This window comes from Orcinus orca, chromosome 10 (assembly GCF_937001465.1).
Source record: "Orcinus orca chromosome 10, mOrcOrc1.1, whole genome shotgun sequence".
NCBI lineage: Eukaryota > Metazoa > Chordata > Mammalia > Artiodactyla > Delphinidae > Orcinus > Orcinus orca.
Window position 1 is genome coordinate 44,824,806 of NC_064568.1, and position 22,381 is coordinate 44,847,186.

At 39.6% G+C, this 22,381-nt stretch overlaps 1 protein-coding gene across 13 annotated transcripts in view; it reads right to left on the bottom strand.

Moving 5' to 3' along the window:
• ULK4 (unc-51 like kinase 4) overlaps positions 1-22,381 on the bottom strand; it is a 529,281-nt gene that overhangs the window by 455,131 nt on the left and 51,769 nt on the right. For all 13 annotated transcript variants that reach the window (XR_007469880.1, XR_007469879.1, XR_007469881.1 and 10 more), the window contains one exon: positions 19,116-19,194. Coding sequence is in view for 10 of the 13 variants with exons in the window: in XM_049693609.1 (XP_049549566.1) it covers positions 19,116-19,194 (79 nt within the window). In the remaining 3 variants the exon portion in view is untranslated. The remainder of the gene's footprint in view (positions 1-19,115; positions 19,195-22,381) is intronic.

A 22,381-nucleotide genomic window follows, 5' to 3' on the forward strand; every position in this document is an offset into this window, starting at 1 on the left:
CAGAAAAAGAAGTTTGTTTAGCAGAAAGTTACAAGGGCAAATTCACTGAAACTAACCACGAGGAAGAATTATAAATGAGAATCAGTCCCAGCTCAGGCCCTCAAACAAGCCAGAAACGGTGGCGCAGTGCCTGGTGTGAAAGATGGCGTCTTACAGCCGCTCAGCACAGAAACTGCTGAGGATGCTACATGAGGCAGCAGTGGGGTACAAAGCACCCTGCGGGGCCATCCGATACCTGTGAAAAGGGGGGAAATATAAGCCCAACAAGGTAGAGGTAGTTTTTTCAGGAAAGCACCTAGCACCATTTTCATAAATTACCATCAACAAGAAAATCCTGCTCAAATGCAGGTTTTAGAAAGAAAAGTATTCACAAAAACATGGCTAACTAATTCATTAAGAGCTCTTCCCACCGGCAACATTTTGACTAGTGCTCTGTGTTTGGCCGTAACACAAACCCTCACACAGGCGGCACTGTTGTTAAGCGAGTCCTTATGGTGGGCCAAATTTATCAATAGCACTTTATCCAAAGAAGAGAGAGATCGTTTTCCCTGAGATTTACGTGGAAAACCTACGTCTCTCTCTGTTTCCTGTTGCCCTGCCAAGCAGCAAACATCCTTAGCCGAACTCCAAGTGTATTCTGAGGCTGGGTGAGGCTGCATTCCTCCTCACTCCTGCTGATGCTCTCACACCCTCTGTCCTGACCAAGGGCCTGTGATTCTGAGTCTCCCATCATCTTATCACACTGTCCTCTCTCCTCAGTGCCCTTGGCTACTGACCCCCCTGTTCATGCTTCTTGTCCACTGAGGACACGGCTTCCTTCCTGGCTCACCACCTTCCTCCCCACCTATACTCCTGTCCTCACTTTCAGCCAAGTGGATGTCCCTATGGGAGACACACTGGAACCCTGACCACACAACGGTCCCTTGAGCTCATAACACTTGGTCCCTTGACCTGTTCCTCTACCACGACTCATCCACAGTCACACCCAGAACCCTCACAGTATCCCCAATACTTCTCCAATTCAGACACCCTCTCACCTTCACTCATACCTCTCTCAAGCTTCCTTATTCAAAGCCCTTCAGCAATATTCCTTTAAACACCCAAGCCAATGATCCCACCACCTTCTCACATGTCTTTCTTTACATGCTTTCCTACATAGACTGGGTTCTGAACAGAAAAGACCTAAAACTGTAAGGCCTTAGGCAAGAGGGTTTGGAAATGACCACTCTCTCCCCTCAACAGACTCAAGTCCTCCCTTAATTAAAGACCCAACTATCTTCTGGAGAACATCACACAACTAGGCAGATTGTGATAAACAATTTAAGGTGAAACAAACCAAACTTGGTTTCTGTGTAGCTTTATTCTCTTTCCCATTCTCTGAAATGACAACTTCATATCTTCTCCTCCACCTCTTTCTGGTGGTGACCTTGAGGTACTCCATTGTCAGAAGCCATTAGATACAAGATCCCTCATTCTCCCACCACCAATCATACCCCCCACTCCACCTCCATTTATTAATCCTTTCTTCCTGTGACAGTGAATTGTGTCCCTTCTGATTTAAGGACAATTACCCTGTTATCATTCATGCTATGTTGCCCATCTTGTACTTTCTCATAAAGCTAAGTAAACGTGATGCTGAGTAAATATAAACATATATCAATGTATATACTGTTATATATGTGTACATACACATACACACACACACACACTAATATATGGGCAGGGTGGTGGCTGAAATCACCAATGAACTCATAGAAGCCCAGAGCTGTTTGGAGCGGAAGGTTTTTTATTAATGTATTCACACACATAGGGTTCTCCAAATTTTTCTGTCTTCTATCAGTTCCAGAAAGTTGTGTTATTCGGACAACTTGTCCATCTAAGCTGTCAAGTAAGTAGGCATAAAGCTATTCATATGACCCCCTTAGTACCCTGAGTGCTGGATCTACTCCCTTGCTGTCTCCCTTTTAGTCCTGACATGGCTTATTTGTATTTTCTCTTTATTTTCTTTTGATCAATTTGGCTACAAGTTTAATAAGTTTATCAACATATGAACTACCAGTTTTACTGGTTTTTATATACTTTTACTTCTCCAGTTCATTGACTTCAGCTCTTATTTTTTAGTATTTCCTTTATTTTAATTGCACTGGGTTGAATTTGCTTTCCTTTTCCTAAACTTTTTTTTTAATAAATTTATTTATTTATTTTTGGCTGCATTGCGTCTTTGTTGCTGCACACGGACTTTCTCTAGTTGCAGTGAGAGGGGGCTACTCTTCATTGTGGTGCACGGTCTTCTCATTGCAGTGGCTTCTCCTGTTGCAGAGCATGGGCTCTAGGTGCGTGGGCTTCATTAGTTGTGGCACACAGGCTCAGCAGTTGTGGCTCGTGGGCTCTAGAGCACAGGCTCAGTAGTTGTGGCACATGGGCTTAGTTGCTCTGCGGCATGTGGGATCTTCCCAGACCAGGGCTCGAACCTGTGTCCCCTGCATTGGCAGGTGGATTCTTAACCACTGCGCCACCAGGGAAGCCCTAAACTTCCTAAATTGGAACTTAGAACATTCTTGATTTCTCATATAGTGGTTCTCAAAGTACAGTCCTGGAACCAGCAGCAGTACAAAGTCATCTAGGAATCTATTAAGATACAAATTGTGCCCCACTCCAGTCCTACTGAATGAGAAACTCTGTAGGTGAGGTCCAACAATCTGCATTCTAACAAGCCTTCCAGGCAACTGGGATATGTGTTCGGCTTTTCATAGCTAGTGCTCTACTCTGAGCATTTAAAGCTGTGGACTATTTCCCTCTCACTCCCACTTCAACAGCATCACAAAACTCTTGATGTGTTAGGTGTCCATTATCATTCAGTTTAAAATTTACCTAAATCCTCTTCAGAGTTTTTCATTAACACATGAGTTACTGTTGGTGGGAATGTAAACTGGTACAGCCACCATGGAGGAGAGTATGGAGGGTCCTTGAAAAACTAAAATTAGAGTTACCACTGTGATCCAGCAATCCCACTCCTGGGCGTGTATCTGGAGAAAACTAATTCGAAAAGACACATGCAGCACTATTACAATTCACTGCAGCACTGCTTACAATAGCCAAGACATGGAAACTACCTAAATGTCCATCAACAGAAGAATGGATAAAGAAGATGTAGAATGTGTATACAATGGAATATTACTCAGCCATAAAAAAGGAATGAAATAATGCCATTTGCAGCAACAGAGATGGACCTAGAGATGATCATACTAAGTGAAAGATATGATATCGCTCATACATGGAATTAAAAAAAAAGATACAAATGAACTTATTTGCAAAACAGAAAGAGACTCACAGACATAGAAAACAAACTTATGCTTACCAAAGGGGAAAGGGGTGGGGGATAATTTAGGAGTCCAGGACTAGCATATATACACTCCTACATATAAAACAGACAACCAACAAGGACCAATACAGCACAGGGAACTATACTGAATATTTTGTAATAACCTATGAGAAAAGAATCTGACAAAGAATAGATATATATTATGTATAACTGAATCACTGTGCTGTACACCTGAAACACAACAGTGTCAATCAACTATACTTCAATAAAAATAAATCATGAAACTGATGGAAAAAGAGGGAAAAAAATGAGTTACTCAAAAGTATTTTGCTTAATTTCTAAATATTTGAGGGATTTTCTAGATTTCCTCTTATTAACTTCTAAATTCCATCGTCGTCAGAGAATATATTCTAAATGATTTTAATCCTTTGTTGTTAAGATATGTTTAATGGCTGACTTTATGGTCTTAGTGAATATTCAGTGTGCATTTTAAATGAATGTAAATATTTTACAGTTGTTCAAATTAGTATTCTATAAATGTCAATTATTTCAATTTCATTCATATCATTCAAATCTTCTGTGTTCTGACTTTGTCTTGCTTGTTTAAAAATTACCCAACAATAACAGATTTGTCTACTCCTTTTAGTTCTGTCAATTTTCCCTTCATTTATTTTAAAGTGCTCTTGGTTGGTGCCTACAAATTCAGGATTGTTAATGTTTTCTAATAAATTGAAACTCTCATTATGAAACACCCATCTTTATCTCTAGTGTAACTCCCTTACTATATACTTTGTTATTAACATAGCCATGCAGCTTTCTTGTTATCAGTGTTTCCATGGTATATCTTTTTCCATGTTGTTAGTCTATCTTCATGTTTAAAGTATGGCTTATGTAACTACATATAGCTAGGCTTCTCTTTCTAATCCAGTATGACAATCTGTGCCTTTTGACTCAAGTATCTAGGCCACTGAACTTTAATGTAATTATTAATGTGGTATGGTTTAAGTCTATCATCTTGCTATTTGCTTTCTATTTGTCCCATTTGATCTTTCTCCCTTTAATCTTCCTTTCCTGACTTATTTTTGATTGAGTATTAATTTAGAATTGCATTTCATTTCTTCTACTGACCAAATTAGCTATAGCTCTTTGTTTACGTTTTTACTGGATACTCTTCAGGTTACGATAGCATCCGTTAAGTAATCACATTTCACCTTAAATCAACATTACCTATTTCACATACAATGCAAAAACACATACAATGTGTACATACAACATAATATACACATAAAATATAGAATGAGATAGAAAAAAATTTTGATGGGATAATTGTGGAAAATTTTCCAAAAGTTTCTGAGGTCCTTGGCTAACTTGGAGGCTGTGTGTGTGCGTTGAGTGAAACTCCCTGGACCCCAGCAGAAAGCAGTGAGTGAGAGGTCAAAGAGGAGCAGGAATTTCAACAGTTGCTCAGTGTGCTGGGGAGATGGAGTTTGGAGGTCAAGTCCCACCAAGTTAAGTGGTGGGACTCAGTTCCTTGATCCAGGAAGACTGTTGGGTTCTACTTGAACTCTGTTCCCCTGTGTGAACTCAGAGCGCCTGCCTGAAGATAAGCCAGTTGAAAACACAGCTCACACAGTTTCCTTTCTTTCAAGTTGTGCGTCCCCCCTAGCTTCTACCTACTTCCGTTTTTATATTCTGTCCAGATTCATTATCATTATTGGCAGAAGCTTCTCAACCATGACCAGAACCAGAACTCCAACCCAGGTCTTATTTTTATGTTAATTTCTCAGTTGGGAAGAAGTATAAATGCATACTCCAAACATTAATGAACTCAAAAAACCATGGTTACAAACTTATATGAAAACTTTTTTTAACCTTTCTAGAGCTGAAGATAAAATCAACAAGCTTGCTTGTTATCTCCCCGTGTAGATAAATGGATTGCTCCTTTTTTTATTCTCCCTGCAAAATTCCCCTGTTACTACAGGGATAGCTCTTCAAGAGCCTTAGTTCCAACTAACGCGCACTGGGGAACCGAAGGCCTCATCTACTGTTCTCAGGTTCTACCAGATCTCAAAATTAACAGCAATAACCACCACCCTGCTCTGCCTCAGACAGCCTCAAAGTCTTACCATTTCAGATTTCAGCTCCCCATTTCTGACTTTCGAGAATTTCCCTTTCTTGTGCATCTAAGTATTTTACAAATCTTTTTGTTACATTTTATCCTGAATTTCTAGGTATTTATTTCGCTGTGGGAGGATTTCCAGGTAAGTTTTTATAATTAGAAAACCAAAGATTTCCCTTGTGGTCCAGTGGCTAAGGCTCCGTGCTCCCAAAGCAGGGGGCCAGGGTTTGATCCCTGGTCAGGGAACTAGATCATGCCGCACCTAAAGACCCCGTGTGCCACACCTAAGACCCGGCTCAGACAAATAAATAAATAAATAAATAAATAAAATATTTTTTAAAGAAGAAAACCATACGTTATTTTATAATTAGAAAAAAGCATAATAAATGCTACATGGGGAAAACTCTAGGTAAAAACAATTTCATTTATGTACATAAAATATGTACATCCCCAAAAAGTGCAACAAGTATCATCTGTTCTTCAAAACAGCTGTAAGTTGGAAATGAGGACTGTGGAAAATAAGGACCATGACTGAGCTTGCCATGTGCAGTTGTTCCAGTAATGAAAAGCTACAGCATGCAAGGCGCCGGGACAGCGGAGGAAGTGGTGCAATTGTGCAGCTTAATAGAGAGCAAGAGCCCAAAGTGGAGCACGCTACACCACAACCTCTAAAACAGATGCCAGAACAGCCAACTGTCCCTAAATACAGTTCATCATGTCCCGTGTTTAGAGTTCCACAAGTACACAATGTTCAGAGAGAACTAAGTTGAATAACGCTTCAAATCACCATATATCTACTGCTTAACATAAAGTTCAAGTCTAAAACCAATTCAGGAGAAGGCTGAATAACAGCGTCAATATTCTTAAATCAAGAATTCAGAGAAGATTTCATCTTTTGAGCAACTAAATCACAAGATGTGATTATCCTACCAAAAAAAAAAATTAGGACATAAAAAGCAAAATAAACTTGAAAATTAGATGAATTTCAAAACAGCAATGGCAATAATAATGTTGCATAGCACGATGAACTTAGTGAATTAATCTGTTGAAAATGAAATGAGAAAAACGCAATGGCAATTAACGACAGCTAATACATTAACATGTCATGAACTAACTAAAATTGTGTATTTCAGTTTAGAAAAAGGTTAAAACAAGCGAGTTACAATCTCTATAACTTCAAATTATTTCCTTATTGTATACTTAACTTGGCACTGAAAGTGACACTGCAAAGGAAAACGATGTAACTTCACAATGGAGATATACAGCATCACCTCTTTAATCACGTGATCCAAGTAAGTACAATTAATAGGGTACAAACACCATATGCTTCCTGATATGATGAAATATGAAGCACCCAACATCACCTATGATATAGTCTTACCAAAAAAAAAAAAAAAAAAAAAACTTTAACCTGAATCTAATCAAGCCTCCAAACCTAACTTACAGTTTATAGGAAATGCAGGAACTAGAACATCAAGTTTCATGATACTAAGAAAAAGCAAGCAGACAAATGTGGAACATTCTACAAGACAACTGGCTTGGGCTTTTCAAGAACTCAATGTCATGGGGGGAAAAATGGGGAGACAAATCCAGAAGAAATATTAGCAAAAAGAATCCAACAGTGCATTATAAAGATGTTACTACATCATGACTCAAGTAGAGTTACTTTGAAAAATGCTAGGGTGGTTTAATTTTAGGGTTGCCACTGATATAATCCACCTATTAACAGAGATAGGAATAAAACTCATCAATCACCTCTATAGAGATCATATAACCAATTCAATACTCACTCATGTTAAAAATAAAGAACTTGGTAGATACTAATTTAACGTGATTTTATACCAAAACCAAGTATTAATGAGAATACAAATCACTGAAAATTCTCTTTCATTGGTGAAAGGATTTTAAGTTTATACAACTGTTTTGGAAAACAGTTTAGATTACCCTCTAAAGTTGAACATACACATACCCTATGACCTAGCAATTCTAACTCCTAGGTTTATCTAACAGAAAGTTCACATAAGTGCATCAAAATGTTTTTACAAGATTTATTTATAATAGCCAAATATGGCAAACAACTCCAATGTCCATCACTAGTGGTGTGATACTGTAAAGGAACTAGACACCTAAAACAAGGATGAATTTCACACATGACACGTAACAAAATAAGCCAGATACCAAAGAACACGTCATATGATTCAATTTAAATAAAAGTCAGAAACAGGCAAAATAATCACAGTACCAGAGCGTATGGTAGTAGATACCTTTAGAGCAAAGCGAGAGACTAGCGATTGAGAACCAGAAGGTATGGTAGTAGATACCTTTAGAGCGACGGGAGAGACTAGCGACTGAGAACCAGAAGGTATGGTAGTAGATACCTTTAGAGCAACGGGAGAGACTAGCGATTGAGAACCAGAAGGTACGGTAGTAGATACCTTTAGAGCAAAGGGAGAGACTAGCGATTGAGAACCAGAAGGTACGGTAGTAGATACCTTTAGAGCAAAGGGAGAGACTAGCGATCGAGACAGGGCACACGGGGTGTGCTCGTGAGCTGGCAATGTTCTATTTCTTGAACCAGTGGCAGCTTCCTGGGTTTTCACTTTGTGACATTTCAGTGAGCATGAAATTTATGTTTTGTACACATTTCTGTATATTTGTAACTCTTCAGTAAAAAAAAGCATTACCATCTTTGATTCAAAAAGAAAGCACAAAGCAATCCCTAAATCTGTAATGCCAAAATATGTAATACAAATTGAAAAATATACATAATTATATATCATACTGGTGACAGAAGTACAAAGTGAAGAATCATTTGAATTGACCTGAAAACTCAGTATTTTGACTGTATATATCACCTAGTGGATTGTATCCCAAGGACCAAAAAAACCAAACCAAAACAAAAATATCTTAAACAGCACTTTGTAGTTTTACTGTTAGGAATAATATGGTTATTATTTTTAAACTATTTAATCTAAACTATAGGTTAAAGAAAATAGGCATGTTAATGTCATAGCAGCTAAGACTTTCAGTTTATGAGAAATTAAAATTTTAAATAAAAAGGTAAAAACCATAATTTTAAATGTGAACTGGAAGTATAGGTACGAAAGAACTTGTGACTTTTCTCTTTAAGAAATATTTCCTAGCTCTCACCCACGAAAAGTTCTAAAAGAAACGACAATCCCAGCAGCAGTGAGCACCCCTACCCAGACTGCATTCTCGAAGCACCATTTTCAGCTAAAATTAAACAAGGTTCCTTATAGAATTGACTTCAGAACTAGGGCTGACTTTTCCCAAGAACAGTGAAATCTTGTTGACAGAAAGCAAGTAAGGTATCAGACACAGTAGTAGGCTCATGTAGAAAGTAGAGAGGAGCAGACTAGAACGGTCTCCCATTGGCCTGAGATGGAACAACTTTAGCACCCAAAAGACTAATGACTGCAACAGACTGAAATAAACATACATACGTAAATCCATAATTTCTTAATATAAAGCAAATCTCATTGGACAGATTAAGACTACTAACGCACCAACTTATTATTCTGAATATGGGTCTATAAAGGGCAACAATCATTTATCCTGCCTTTGCTAAACAAACTATATTTTAGGATAACCAATTAGCTGATATGGGAAAGCTCTTATGTAAGGAAAACTCCCAGCTGTAAATGAGAAAGGAATTACAGAACGAGAAAATGATCATTTTTGCAACCCTAAAGGACTAATGCAACTAAGCAATGATCATCAACGGATGCTAAAACTACTAAGTATGAGAGTGATGGGCAAGTTCATAACCACAGGGCTGACCACACCTGAAGCCAGTGAGCAAACACAACACCAGTAATAAGGAGGCAACCAGACATTATTACACACACCTCCCTATGAGGCAACAGGAAACACACAGCACCAGGTAGGGGGAATTCCTACCCTTCCTCCATAAAGCAACTTGAATCTCATCAAGGCTCTACACCTAACTAGCAGTCACAAGAAATACAGGTGAGAGAGAACCATGGCACCAAAAGGACAGAAGAAAGTTTCCAACGTTCCAGCTTTGGCTAAAACAAATGACAATTTGTCTTTGATAAATAAATGGCACTAAAAAATAATAGGAAAATGTTTGAAATTAAGGGACTTAAGAGTCAACGTTATCTAAATGCAGTATAGGACCTTGTTTCAATCCTGGTTCAATGATAAAATACAAAATGACATGTATGAGGGACTTCCCTGGTGGTCCAGTGGTTAAGAATCTGCCTTCCAATGCAGGGGACGCTAGTTCAATCCCTGGTCAGGGAACTAAGCTCCCACATGCCGTGGGGCAACTAAGCCTGTGTGCTGCAACTACTGAGCCCACGTGCTCTGGAGCCCATGAGCCATAACTAGAGAGAAGTCCACGCGCCACAACAAAGAGCCCACGTGCCACAACGCAAAAAAAAAAAAAAATGACATGTGTAAGATCATCAAGAAAACATGAACACTGGGTATTAGATGATATTAAGAAACCACCGTCGATTTTGTTGGGTGTGATAATGGTATTGTGATTGTATTTTTTAAAAACCTTTTCTGTTAGATAGATGTACTAGAGTATTTAAGAGTATAATATGATGTCTGGAATTTTTTTTTTAAATACTATATCAAGGTGGTGGTGGAATTCCCTGCCAGCCCAGGGGTTAGGACTCCACAGTTCCACTGCAAGGGGCACAGGTTCAATCCCTGATTGGGGAAATAAGATCCCGCACACCACATGGCACAGCCAAAAAAAAAAAAATTATAGCAAGGGGAAGGGAAAGGAGGAGGGGGAAGACAGAGGGAAGAGAACAGAGAGAAGGAATGGGATAGGGAGGGTGAGTGAGAGAGAGATAAGACAACAGACGAACAATATTAGTAAAATTCTAATAATTGTTGGAATTGATAGCTCATTATTTCAGTCTACTTTTATGTATGTTGACATTTTCCATAATAAAAAATATTTAATGAAGGGATCAAACTAGAGTGTCTATTAATATTCCTTCCAGTTCTAAATTTTAAGGCTCTATATTTAATTTCATAAAATATATCCACTGCATGCTTAAGACTACATATATATAGGATAATATAAAATTTACTTTAAATTTTTACACACAAGAACCACAACAAACCACAACAGGGTGGTAAATGTGATATCTAGGAATAAAAGTTTAAGAAGCTGGCAATATTCTTCTGTAGAAAAGACAAAGAAGAATTGAATAAATGCTTCTAAATATTCAATATATACAAGAGATCATGACCAACTCTTTTCTGTAGCCATTGATGATAGAATAGGATGGAAGGGACTTAAATTGTATCATAAGGATAGTAAAATGGATTTTTCTCCATCTCTTCTTGTCTCTTTGTAACAAATTATACTGCCACACTTTCCCACCATTCTTATAATCATTTATTAAATCCTTTAACACTGACTGAATACCAGAAATACAGATTACTTGGCTGGCTAGGCACTGTGGATTACAGTGATGAATAATAAAATGAGGTCCTAAGGCTTCCCGGGTGGTACAGTGGTTAAGAATCCGCCTGCCAATGCAGGGAACACGGGTTCGAGCCCTGGTCTGGGAAGATCCCACATGGCGCGGAGCAACTAAGCCCGTGCACCACAACTACTGAGCCTGCGCTCTAGAGCCCGCGAGCCACAACTACTGAAGCCCAACGCCTGGAGCCTGTGCTCCGCAACAAGAGAAGCCACCGCAATGAGAAGCCTGCGCACCGCAACAAGGAGTAGCCCCCGCTCTCCGCAACTAGAGAAAGCCCGCCTGAAGCAACGAAGACCCAACACAGCCAAAATTAATAAAACAAAATGAATAAAATCTATCCTTAAAATGAGGTTCTGGGCTTCCCTGGTGGCACAGTGGTTGAGAGTCTGCCTGCTGATGCAGGGGACCCGGGTTCGTGCCCCGGTCCGGGAAGATCCCACGTGCCGCGGAGCGGCTGGGCCTGTGAGCTATGGTCACTGAGCCTGTGCGTCCGGAGCCTGTGCTCCGCAGCGGCAGAGGCCACAGCGGTGAGAGGCCCGTGTACCGCAAAAAAAAAAAAAAAAAATGAGGTTCTATAAAAAAGAATGAAATCATGCCATTTGCAGCAACATGGAAAGACCTAGAGATTATCATACTAAGTGAAGTAAGCGAAAGACAAATGTCATATGGTATCGCTTATATGTGGAATCTAAAAAAAAGAAAAATGATACAAATCAACTTATATACAAAACAGAAATAAACCCACAGACATAGAAAACAAACTTATGGTTACCAAAGGGGAAAGAGAGGGAGGATAAATTAGGAGTTTGGGATTCATATATATACACTACCATATATAAAATAGATAACCAACAAGAACCTACTGTATAGCACAGGAAACCATTAATATTTTGTAATAACCTATAAGGGAAAAGAATCTGAAGAAGAATATATATGTATGCATAACGGAATCACTTTACTGTACACCTGAAAATGACACACTATATCAACTATACTCCAATAAAAAATAAAATAAAATTTAAAAAATAAATTACTTAAATAAAATAAAATGAGATTCTATGCCTTTAAAATGCCTACAGGATCTTCAACCATGAGTTTTATTGTCTGCTGGTACTAAACCTACTGGAAAAATCAGAACGCGTCTCACACTTGAAATTTTATTAATGATTTACTGAACAACTATGTTTGAAGACACAACTGTGTTCCAGAAAGCTGGTCTCAAGAGTTCTGAACCTAAGGCTCATCATAGGGCCTCCCAGGAGTCCAAATCTCCTGGAATGACTGCATTGTTCTGGAGAGGCTGTCATGGCTTTCATTAATCTCAAATGGTAATCATTGCCAATGGACTGGAACCACATTTCATGCAGCAGAAACTCCAAAAAACAGGGAAAAGATGAACACGGTACCAAATACCTGCCAAGCCTACTTCTTCCCGAAGTTGTAAAATAAATTCTTAACTTGAAAAACTTTGTTTCCAGTGTTTGAGCGCCCTCTTGTGGCTGTTTTAATTGTTACAGCCAATTGGTCATAGGAATTAATCAAGAACTAAAAAACGTTAAGTAGTAACAGAATAAAAAAAGATGGCATCACAAAGAAGCACCTGACACAATTTCTTCTGCAAACTCGTCATTATCCAACAGAAAATAATTCACAGTATAGTATATTCATAATTCAAAAGTTTCCTAGGTAAATATACACTTGCTTTTTTAAATTAAGTATGATTTTTCCCAAGTTTCATTTCAAATTAATAAAACATCAGCAAACACCCAGAGAGGGAAAAGTGAAAGAACAGAGTACACAAGGACCTCAGGAATTAACACGCACCTCCTCCTCTCAATGGAGCATCAGGAATGCAATGGGTTTTTTTTTGTTTTGTGTGTGTGTGTGTTTTGCGGTACGCGGGCCTCTCAATGTTGCGGCCTCTCCCGTTGCAGAGCACAGGCTCCAGGCTCCGGACGCGCAGGCTCAGTGGCCACGGCTCACGGGCCCAGCCACTCCGCGGCATGTGGGATCTTCCCAGACCGGGTCACGAACCCGTGTGCCCTGCATCGGCAGGCGGACTCTCAACCACTGCGCCACCAGGGAAGCCCAGGAATGCAATGTTTAATAAGGGACAGCAACAGGAGCTGGGGAAATACTTTGAGAACACAGAGTACCCAGTCTCTGAAGAGAAGAAAGCACTGGCCACAGAACTCAACCCGAGTGAGCACGGGGACAGGTTCAGCTCAAGAACTGCTGGGCCAAATGCTCCCAGTAGCCACAGCCGCAGCCGCAGCAATTTCCAGGGGGACCAGGCCACAGGCATGGAGCCAGGGGTGACTGATGCCTTCTGCCCAGACCTGCCCGTTCCTGTGGCAGAATATACTATCCCATCAGAGCCACAGGAGTCCCAAGCACGAGGACTTGGGCAGCCTCTCAGCTCCAGCCCTGCCTTCTGTTCTGTCTTCCCCAGACTCTGTGCCTCAAGGCAGCCCTCATCTCCAGACCTTCCATGACTCCTACCTACGTATGCGTCTCCCTCATCACCTCTGGCACCGAGCGGGAGCTGACCCTCTAAACAAGAGCCATCACAGCCCCAGGACATTCCTGAATGTATAGATCAGTCTTGCCCAGGGAATGTCCTACTGATGTCTAGGCAAACTATCTATGACTGTGAGATTCATCTCAGCGTATTTCCCAGTGCTGAAAGGATGAACTCATTTGCAATGCTATTCAGCATTCCACCGTGGGAATGCGACATACTTTGTCGATTCTGCTGTTGATAGACACGTGGGTTGTTTCAAATCTCGGGCTGTTACAAATCATGCTGGCAATATATATTCCTGTACATGTCACTTGTTACCCTGGGTTACAGGGTAGTGACGTGCTCAGCTTTCAGAGATCAAGCAGTTTCCCAGAGCGGCTCTGCCCATTTACATTCCTCAGCAGCATGTGAGCCCTCCTTCTGCTCAGTATTTTCACCAACACTGAGGACTGTTAAGGCTTTTTAATTTTTGCCAGTCCGGTGCCTGTGTTGAAATTTCATTTCGGATTTGCTTTTCTGATGCCTCAGCACTTTTCATATTGAATACTAGAATTTATATTGGCCAGACTTGGTTATTAACGTCTGCCTTCAAATATCGTAGCAATCGGCAGATCTATCAACACTCTTCAAAATCTATCTGTGGGAAAAAAAAAAACTCGTATCCAGAATAAAATCATTTTTTACTCTTTCCACCACTACAAACCTGGTCCAAGTCACCAGCACCATCCCTCATCTGAACTGCCACAGCCCCCTAAACTGGTCTGATTCCACCTTGCCCCCGTCCTTGTAACAAAGTGATCCTTTCCAAACATCGGCCACACCACGGCACTCCTCTGCTCCAAATCCTCCAATGGCTTCCCATCTCGTTCAGACTAAAACCCCAAGCTCTGACCATGGTTTACAACAAGGTTCTGGATGGCCTGGCCTCTGGCTACCTCACTAACCTCATCTCCCATCGGTACCTCATGCCCAGTTCCAGCTACACTCGCCTCCTCGTTGCTTCTCGAAACGTGCCGATCACTTATCTACCCCCAGTCCTTTCTTTTTTTCTTTTTACTTATTTTTATTGGAGTATAGTTGCTTTACAATATTGTGTTATACTGTACCGCAAAGTGAATCAGCTATCCGTATACACATATCCCCTCTTTTTTGGATTTCCTTCTTATTTAGGTCACCACAGAGCACTGAGTAGAGTTCCCTGTGCTCTACAGTAGGATCTCATTAGTTATCTATTTTATACATAGTATCAATAGTGTATATACATCAATCCCAATCTCCCAATTCATCTCACCACCACCCTTTCCTCCTTGGTATCCATACGTTTGTTCTCTACATCTGTGTCCCTATTTCCACTTTGTAAACAAGATCGTCTATACCAATTTATTCAGATTCCACATATATGAGTTAATATACGACATTTCTTTTTCCCTTTCTGACTTACTTCACTCTGTATGACAGTCTCCAGGTCCATCCATGTCTCTACAAATGACCCAATTTCATTCCTTTTAATGGCTGAGTAATATTCCATTGCATATATATACCACATCTTCTTTATCGATTCCTCTCTTCATGGACATCTAGGTTGCTTCCATATCCCGGCTATTGTAAATAGTGCTACAATGAACATTGGGGTGCATGTGTCTTTCCCGTCAAGAATGTTCTTCCCCAGCTGAGGGAACTATTCCCTCAATTCCCTCAGGTCTCTGCTCAGCCTTCCCCAAACAGCCAATCTCTAAACCACCGCTGCTGCCACCTCATCATTTCCAAACCCTGCTACATCTTTCCCACTGAAGTTATCACCACCAAATTTTATATATTTATTTGTTTATTATCTCTCTCCTTACACTGGAACACAAGCTCTGCAAGAACAGAGATTGCCATCTATTTTTATAAAATAAGCACCTAGATAGCACCCTGTACATACGCAGGTACTGACAAATATTTGTTAAGAATAAGAGTATCGTATATATGTCCATGCCACTCTCTCGCTTTGTCACAGCTTACCCTTCCCCCTCCCCATATACACTACCAAACGTAAAATAGATAGCTAGTGGGAAGCAGCACATAGCACAGGGAGATCAGCTTGGTGCTTTGTGACCACCTAGAGGGATGGGATAGGGAGGGTGGGAGGGAGACGCAAGAGGGAGGAGATATGGGAACATATGTATATGTATAACTGATTCACTTTGTTATAAAGCAGAAACTAACACACCATTGTAAACCAATTACACTCCAATAAAGATGTAAAAAAAAAAGAATAAGAGTATCAATGCCAAGAATGAAATGGATTATCAGTGCCAAGAATAAAACAGCATCTATGAATTCCTTCTAGAACAAGACAAGAACTTGCCTGGAATGACGGTCTTCCTGCAAGTAACACAGGCCATACCCACAAGAGGTACTCCGTAAGTGTTCAATTTGTAAAAGAACAAGAAAGAACTTGCCTTTTCCTTCTCCATTCCCTTCTCCCCTACCTTTTCAGACCCTCTAAAACAATGCAGAATTTACTTCCATGCTACTATTTTTTAAGAATATTTATATTTTTTTCAAGAATCCATTCTTTCCAGATTATATTTCACAACAGTAGCAGCTATTATTTAGACTTACATTTAAATAGATTCATTGTTTTTATTTGTTTCTCCTTTACATTATCTTAAAACTTGGGTGGGAAAGTGGGTGTTGAAGTTGGCAGCTCCTCAAGTAGCTTGCTCAAGTAAATTTGTTTTAGAAATGTTGGTGAAATTCAGATTGAGTTTCTGAAAATGTCTTCTGTCCCCACAAGTAGGCAGTACAATGGACGTAACAGAGAAATTTAACATCACGTGACCTCCTAAGTGTCGATCCATTTCCACCATTTTCTTTATCTTCTAGCCTTTAGTGTTACAGAAAAATTAAATGTAAGTCTAATGTGCTATTATTTGCTTATAACCTGGGTTTTAGATTTTATTTTTATCTTTGAAATTACACATTTCACCAGGATAGGTCTACGTATGCATTCTTTTTTTCAATGTTTTGCCTGACATTTGGTGAAAAACCTTTCATCTAAAGATGTGAGTCTTTCTTCAGCTCAGGGTGAAATTTTCTCCTATTATTTTTCATTTCTGTTTGCTTGGATCTCTCCTCCTGGAAATCCCATTGCGTTTATCTTGGACAAGTGCTGTCCCATAGAAATAGAACTCAAGCCACATGGGAAATTTAATATTTTCTAGTAGCCACATTAAAAAATAAAAGTAAAAATTTTAATATTTATCCTAATATATCCAAAAATACTGTTTTAGAATGTAATCTAAAAAAGAGTGGATATATGTATAACTGATTCACTTTGCTGTACACCTGAAACTAACTCAACACTGTAAATCAACTATACTCCAATAAAAATTTAAAATAATGTAATCTATAAAGAAAATTACAGGTGAGATACTTTACATTATTTTTTTTTTCATATTGAGTTTTCAAAATCTGGTGTGTGGTCTCTACTTGCAGCTCATCTCCATTCAGACTTGCTGCTTTTCAAGTGCCTAGTAGCCACGTTTGGCTGACGGCTACCATACTGGACAGTGTAAGAGATGTTCTGCAACTGTCTTCCGTGCCTTTTTAATTCATGATTTTTATCCTTTTTTTTTTCTTCTGAATCCTAAGAGAATTCACATCCTACTTATCTTCAAATTCACTAACTCGGCTTCTAAGGTACCCAGTATCTCCTACTTACTACTGCATCTACTGAATATTTTAATTCAGTCATATTTTACACCTTCAGGGGCTCTTTCTTCATGGCACACTGTTCCCTCCTATTTTGATTATCCAGGAATGTCCTCTAGAATGTCAGGACTTGGTCATAGAATTTTCATCAAGTTCTCTCCCATCTCCTGCAGCAAATCTGTTTCATTGGAGACCCTTTGCTCTGAGTCATCAGAAGGAGCCTCCACTCCTGAGCTTCTAAGTCTTCTCCTCTTCTGCCTAAGTGTCACTGCCCTATCTGCTTGGTCTTTTAGATAAAAATCTAGTTTATAGATCTCTGATAGCCAAGCTGGGTACCATCAGTGATCATATAGGTCACAATTCATTTTTCTTGGTCACAAAAAGAAGGAAAAGTTTAGACTTAGTAACATTTTCTTTAGTAGCTCAGAGGTCTAATAATTGCAGGGAATGGGGACGGAATCATAAGCAGAGGAAATGCACAGAGCACAAATTAATCTCCCATTTGCTTCCACCTAGACAGCCCAGGACTAGCTGGAATACCATCCCAGCAACTGGCTACGGTACTGGACAGCACAGATACAGGACAGCTTCCTTCACCGCAGATAGTTCTATTAGACAGTACTTGGCTAAACAATTCTTCTCAAAGCCCCAAAAACCACACTACCACGTCTGGCTCTACAAAAGCCCTTCTTTTTACCATTTTCTCCTTCCTTCAGGAGTTCTGCCCTTCCACCTTAGAAGCCTTGGTTTTTATCACCTATTTTGACTCAACACTCTCCTCGTCCAAGGGATAAAAATCTACTGCCAGTTAAGTGCAGTACACATTAACAGGATAGATAGAAAGTAGTTTTTAGTGTTCAGGAACATTCAGAAAGGCAGTACAGGGCTTCCCTGGTGGCGCAGTGGTTGAGAGTCCGCCTGCCGATGCAGAGGACACGGGTTCGTGCCCGGTCCAGGAAGATCCCACATGCTGCGGAGCGGCTGGGCCCGTGAGCCATGGCCGCTGAGCCATGCGCGTCCGGAGCCTGTGCTCCGCAACGGGAGAGGCCACAACAGTGAGAGGCCCGCGTACCACGAAAAAAAAAAAAGGGCAGTACAATGGTAGCATCCACTTCGTGGGACTTGGAATTACTGGTTAATTAATAAGGGCTTCCCAATATTGGTATTTGAAAGAAATGACTGATTCAGTTGTCCCTCAGCATCTGTGGGGAACTGGTTTCAGGAACCCCACAAATACCAAAATCCACAGATGCTCTTATATAAAATGGCCTAGTATTTGCATATAACCTATGCATATCCTCCCACATACTTTAAATCATCTCTAGATTATTTATACTACCTAGTACAATGTAAATTTTATATAAATACTTGCCAGTGTGCATCAAATTCAAGCTCTGCTTTCTGAAACTTTCTAGAACTTTTCTCCCCCTGAATATCTTCAATGCATGGCTGACTGAATCCACAGACTCAGAACCCGTGAATACACAGTGCCGACCACATTTGAAAATACCTTTAGTGCATGCCTGGCAGTTAAATACTGTCACTATAGTCAGAAATAAATGACAACTGGTGGGGATAAAAACATTAAATTCAATGTGAAAAACCCCAAAAAATTTTAATTTGAAGTTGAGCTGGGCTTCCAGTAGAAAATACTTTAGTTATAATAAAATGTTTGAGTAGACCACATGAAAACTAGTAATGAAATAAACCTTATCCATAAATTATTGAAATGCAGTAATGATGACTAGAGTCCACAAGTCTTGTAATTCCACCACACCACCTTTGACAACAGACTACGCTGTAAACGAGCGGCTGTGCTGAAGTGTACAGGCCTACTGAGGTTATTTTATAACAACTGCCACAATTCCACACTTAACACCAATGAAAGCTGCATGTTCTAAAATCAAGAACAATCTTTGCCATTCGTAACATTTCAGTAATAAAAGAAATTACCTCAATAACAGGTGTATTTTCCTGGAGCTCCGTTGTGTGGGAGGCCAGTAAACCAATCAACCGAGCTACCTTGGCCCTTCTGTAAACAGAGAGAAAATGGGCTCAGAAGCGGAGAGTTAGGACCAAGGAAACCAACCCCAGTTAGTCACATTACACAACTGTAAGCATTAACATGAGATAGAAGTGGAATGAGACAGGGTGAGCAAACATTCCTGTACATATATGGTCCAGAGAAACGTTCCCTTGTGTACACAGGGAGACCTGAACGCAATGCCCTCCGTAGCACCATCTGTAACAGTGACAAAAACTGAACAAGTTGTGCTTTAATAGTGAAATGGAAAATAAAAATTTTTTAAAGTCTCTGCTTGTTTTTTTTTTAACATCTTTATTGGAGTATAATTGCTTTACAATGCTGTGTTAGTTTCTGCTGTATAACAAAGTGAATCAGCTATATACATACATATAGCCCCATATCCCCTCCCTCTTGCATCTCTCTCCCACCCTCCTTGTGCTATGCCGCTGCTTCCCACTAGCTATCTATTTTATATTTGGTAGTGTATATATGTCAATGTCTCTCTCTTACTTTGTTCCAGCTTATCCTTCCCCCTCCCCGGGTCCTCAAGTCCACTCTCTACATCTGTGTCTTTATTCCTGTCCTGCCCCTAAGTTCATCAGAAGCATTTTTTTTTTAGATTCCATATAAATGTGTTAGCATACGGTATTTGTTTTTCTCTTTCTGACTTACTTCACTCTGTATGACAGACTCTAGGTCCATCCACCTCACTACAAAGAACTCAATTTCATTTCTTTCTGTGGCTGAGTAATATTCCATTGTATATACATGCAACATCTTCTTTATCCATTCATCTGTCAATGGACACTTAGGTTGCTTCCATGTCCTGGCTATTGTAAATAGTGCTGCAATGAACATTGTGGTATAACTCTTTTTTTTTTTTTTTTTGTGCGGTATGCGGGCCTCTCACTGTTGCGGCCTCTCCCGTTGCAGAGCACAGGCTCCCGACGCACAGGCTCAGCAGCCATGGCTCACAGGCCCAGCCGCTCCGCAGCATGCGGGATCTTCCCTGACCGGGGCATGAACCCATGTCCCCTGCATCGGCAGGCAGACTCTCAACCACTGCGCCACCAGGGAAGCGCACATGACTCTTTCTGAATTATGGTTTTCTCAGGGTATATGCCCAGTAGTGGGATTGCTGGGTCATATGGTAGTTCTATTTTTAGTTTTTTAAGAAACCTCTATACCGTTCTCCATAGTGGCTGTATCAATTTACATCCCCACCAACAATGCAAGAAGTTTCTCTTTTCTCCACACCCTCTCCAGCATTTATTGTTTGCAAATTTTTTGATGATGGCCATTCTGACTGGTGTGAGGTGATACCTCACTGTAGTTTTGATTCGCATTTCTTTAATGATTAGTGATGTCGAGCATCTTTTCATTTGTTTGTTGGCAATCTGTGTATCTTCTCTGGAGAAGTGTCTAATTAGGTCTTCTGCCCATTTGGGGGTTGTTTTTTTGATATTGAGCTGCATGCGCTGCTTGTATATTCTGGAGACTAATCCTTTGTCAGGTGTTTCATTTGCAAATATTTTCTCCCAGTCTGAGGGTTGTCTTTTCATCTCGTGTATGGTTTTCTTTGCTGTGCAAAAGCTTTTAAGTTTCATTAGGTCCTATTTGTTTATTTTTGTTTTTATTTCCATTTCTCTAGGAGGTGGGTCAAAAAGGATCTTGCTGTGATTTATGTCATACAGTGTTCTGCCTATGTTTTCCTCTAAGTTTTATAGTGTCTGGCCTTACATTTAGGTCTTTAATCCATTTTGAGTTTATTTTTGTGTATGGTATTAGGAAGTGTTCTAATTCCATTCTTTTACATGTAACTGTCCAGTTTTCCCCACACCACTTACTGAAGAGGCTGTCTTTTCTCCATTGTATACTCTTGCCTCCTTTATCAAAGATAAGGTGACCATATGTCTGAGGGTTTATCTCTGGGCTTTCTATCCTGTTCCACTGATCTATATTTCTGTTTTTGTGCCAGTACCATACTGTCTTGATTACTGTAGCTCTGTAGTATAGTCTGAAGTCTGGGAGCCTGATTCCTCCAGCTCCGTCTTTCTTTCTCAAGATTTCTGCTCTACTTATTAGTAGACCAATGATTTTATACGCAAGTAGTCAGTAATTAATATCAGGATAGTGAAGCATATGTGTATATATTCACTTGAAAAGAAATTTTTACAAGTCTAACAAATCTTGTAAAAATACTTTCAGTGAGGTGTTTGTTTCATTACCCAGCAGAAAATGAAGTATTAAATTATAAAAGTAGTTTTATAATGAAATATAAATTATTAAATATCACTTCAGGTGATTTGGAAAAGTTCACTTCATGGAGAAAATTAGTTTTGATAAGACTTTTTTAATTGGAAAAAAAATGGTTGAGTTGATTATAACTGTACTCTTACTTAGTAATGCTTGCATTGCATGTTCCTCATCCAGAGAGCCTCTACTTTTCATATTCGTAAAATAAACTGTGCAGAACCCGTGGAGGGAAACAAATCACACTCAGAGAAGTACCACAGGTAAGTGTTCATGTTGTCAGAACTCTATCATACAGAGATAATTCTTATGGATTTCAATGCTTCTTGGATTAGCCATTTAAATCTCTAAACATAAACAGATTAAAGAAGTCCTAGGCATTTCTATGATTAGCATTCTGCCTCTGAGTAAGAAGATTATGTTTTAAAAGTAATGGTTTTGAAAAAGATTTGGCAGGACACTGGCCCAAAATTTACAAGGAAAAGCTTCCAGTCACAGCTCTGTCACTGACCAGATACGGGACCACAGTCAAGTCAATTACACTTCAGTTTTGAATTGCTTAAATGTGTGCAGTTTAGAAGGTCAGATGGATTAACTTCTAAGTTTTCTCACAATGTAAAACAAATGCTATTATCAAAAACTCACTAATGAATTAAAGGATGCAAGGCAAAAACTTATTTATCTCAGTTCAAAGACAAGCTCAAAATACTTCAGAAACCTTGAAGCACTTTTTCAATCTACAAAATTAGATAATGGCAACCAGATTTATCCAACTAAAAGAAAAATGTATCAGGACATGCTAATTAAATATTTTTCCCATTCTCACGAGAAACAATTCCTATCAGAACTAGAGAAAACACCCTCCTTGAAACTCCTACAGTTTTAAGTTGTAAACTATTTAAACTAATAGTGACAATATTTCTCAATTTATACCAAATAC